The sequence below is a fragment of the Microtus ochrogaster genome, unplaced genomic scaffold, assembly GCF_000317375.1.
Source record: "Microtus ochrogaster isolate Prairie Vole_2 unplaced genomic scaffold, MicOch1.0 UNK31, whole genome shotgun sequence".
NCBI lineage: Eukaryota > Metazoa > Chordata > Mammalia > Rodentia > Cricetidae > Microtus > Microtus ochrogaster.
The window spans coordinates 97,358-99,758 of NW_004949129.1; the positions used below are offsets into that span (position 1 = coordinate 97,358).

The following is a 2,401-nucleotide window of genomic DNA, read 5'->3' on the forward strand; positions in this document are numbered from 1 at the left end:
CTCTGAGCCATCTCTCCAGCCCAGGATTTAAATCTTGACAGATTTTATTAACCTGTGTTATTGACCTTATTTTATTTCCTATATACTTACTTTCCCACATAGTTCACCACCCTCAGAAGCCTGTGGCCAGATTCATTCTCCGCAGATGAATTGTTCTTTGATAAAGATGCTGAGAGACTGTGATCAGTGACACCGCTTCGACTCACACATCCTCTGAGCGCCTGATGTGCTCGGCACATAGCCTGGTTTTGATGGGCTTGCTTGCTTTTCTCTCGGGGTCTTTTATTCCAGAGCTCTAGCAGTGAACTTCTGGTGAGTAGAGGCAGGGCTCCTTCTCTCTGGCTCTCAGGAGTGACTCCCTGCTAGGAGTCTGTTGATAGGCAGAAGAGCAAGGAAAGGCTAAGACACGAAAACTATGCCGGTTCTTAACCTGTACGTCTGACATGGACCTATTGGGAAGAGGGACTTGTGGTCCCATGCCTAGCTTCCCACCTTGCAGGGAAGGCAGATGTGATGTGGGCAAGAAACCTACTACACATGTGAATTTTTTTTTTTTTGGTTTTGTTTTTTTGCACAGGGTTTCTCTATAGCTTTGGTGCCTGTCCTGGAACTAACTCTTTTTTTTTTTTTTAGATTTATTTATTCTCTATAGCTTTGGTGCCTGTCCTGGAACTAACTCTTTTTTTTTTTTTTAGATTTATTTATTTATTATGTATACAATGTTCTGCCTGCACATATGTTTGCAGGCCAGAAGAGGGCACTAGATCTCATTACAGATGGTTGTGAGCCACCATGTGGTAGCTGGGAATTGAACTCAGGACCTCTGGAAGAACAGCCAATGCTCTTAACCTCTGAGCCATCTCTCCAGCCCTGGAACTAACTCTTGTAGACCAGGCTGGCCTCAAACTCACAGAGATCCACCTGCCCTGCCTCCTGAGTGCTGGGATTAAAGGCGTGCACTACCACGCCCGGTTACACATGTGAAATTTGTGTGAAGCACAAGGAACAGAAAAGGCAGATCCCCCAGGGATGCTTTGAGGAGGAAGGGGAGCCTGCTATGTTTGGTCTGAGAGAAGAACATTCCAGTATCTGGGAACACTAAGGACAAAGGACCAGTAAAGAGCATGATCTGTCTGTGTGAGGAAAGGAAGGAGAAGGAAGAAGTGGGGGGAGGGGGAAAGACTTGATTCTCTAGGGCAGGAAGAAGACAGCTGAACCAACACAGGTCTTTAGAACGGAGTCCTGGGTTCATTGTAAATGGAATAGGCAGCCTTGGAAGGTTTTAAACCAAGACTGATATGTTTGATTTATTTTTTATTTTTTAAAGATTTATTTTGCTTTTAACGATGTGTTTATGTGTATAAGTGCGTGTGAGTGCGGATGTCCAGGGAGGTGAGAAGAAGGTTCGATTTCCTGGAACTGAGTTCCAGGCAGCTGTGAGCTCCCTGATAGAGGTGCTGAGAACTGAACCAGGATCCTCTGAAAGAGCAGTAAGCACTTTTAACCCTGCCCATCTCTCCAGCCCCACCCAGGCAGATTCTTGTTTAATGCTACTCTGTGGTCTCTGCCTCAACCCCTCTCTAGTCAAGCACACGACATGACTCGGTGATACACTGGAAGCTAGCTTATTTATTTATTTTTTTATGTTTTGCAAGGACTGAGCTGGGCGCAGCTGGAGATGGTTGGGCTCTGGAAGATTGTCGCTAGTTACGCTGGTCCCCTTCCTCAGCGCTGCGGCGGCCAAAGTCCATCCATCCATATGCCTCTTCTTCTTCCTCCATCCTTGGCATCTGCTTCTTGGACAGGTCTGAGGAGGCGACAGGAAGTGAGAACGGAGAGGAGGAGGCCTAGTCTCCGGGACACTGTGAGGCCAGTAGTGGGGAACCATGGCCAGATCCGATTGGGTCAGTAGCTACTACCTGTTATGAAGTGTTGAGGACCCTGGGGCCCCAGCTGCCTTCGATGGTGAGAGGCTGGGTCCAGCTGGTCCAGCTGGTGTAGTTCCAGGCCCCCGTTGGCCCCTGGTCCAGAGGATGCATCCTGTAGATGGGAGTGGAGCTTCCAAGAAGCTTCAGAGAAGGTAGCCAGAGCCAGCACTAAGATCAGCATGCACACGCACAGTCGAAACATCTTGTCTGCAAAGGGGAGAGAGCGGGACTTCAAGATGGGGCTATCCCTGGGCTGTGGTGGCGCAGGCCTTTAAACCCAGCACTCGGGAGGCAGAGGCAGGCGGATCTCTGTGAGTTCAAGGCCAGCCTGGTCTACAGAATGAGTTCCAGGAAAGCCAGGGCTACACAAAGAAACCCTGTCTAGAAAAAAAGAAAGAAAGAAAGAAAGAAAGAGAAGAGAAGAAAAGAAAACACAATAAAATATTCAACCTTCAGATTTACAGAGAGAGACC

General features: G+C 48.0%; 1 protein-coding gene across 1 annotated transcript; it reads right to left on the reverse strand.

The window, feature by feature from the left end:
• Nucleotides 1-1,703: 1,703 nt before the first annotated feature.
• Gast (gastrin) lies at nucleotides 1,704-2,130 on the reverse strand. The gene is made up of 2 exons (XM_005368205.2): nucleotides 1,920-2,130; nucleotides 1,704-1,807 (listed from the first exon to the last, which is right to left on the reverse strand). The coding sequence occupies exons 1-2, from the start codon at nucleotides 2,128-2,130 to the stop codon at nucleotides 1,704-1,706; spliced, it is 315 nt and encodes a 104-aa protein (XP_005368262.1).
• Nucleotides 2,131-2,401: the final 271 nt, after the last annotated feature.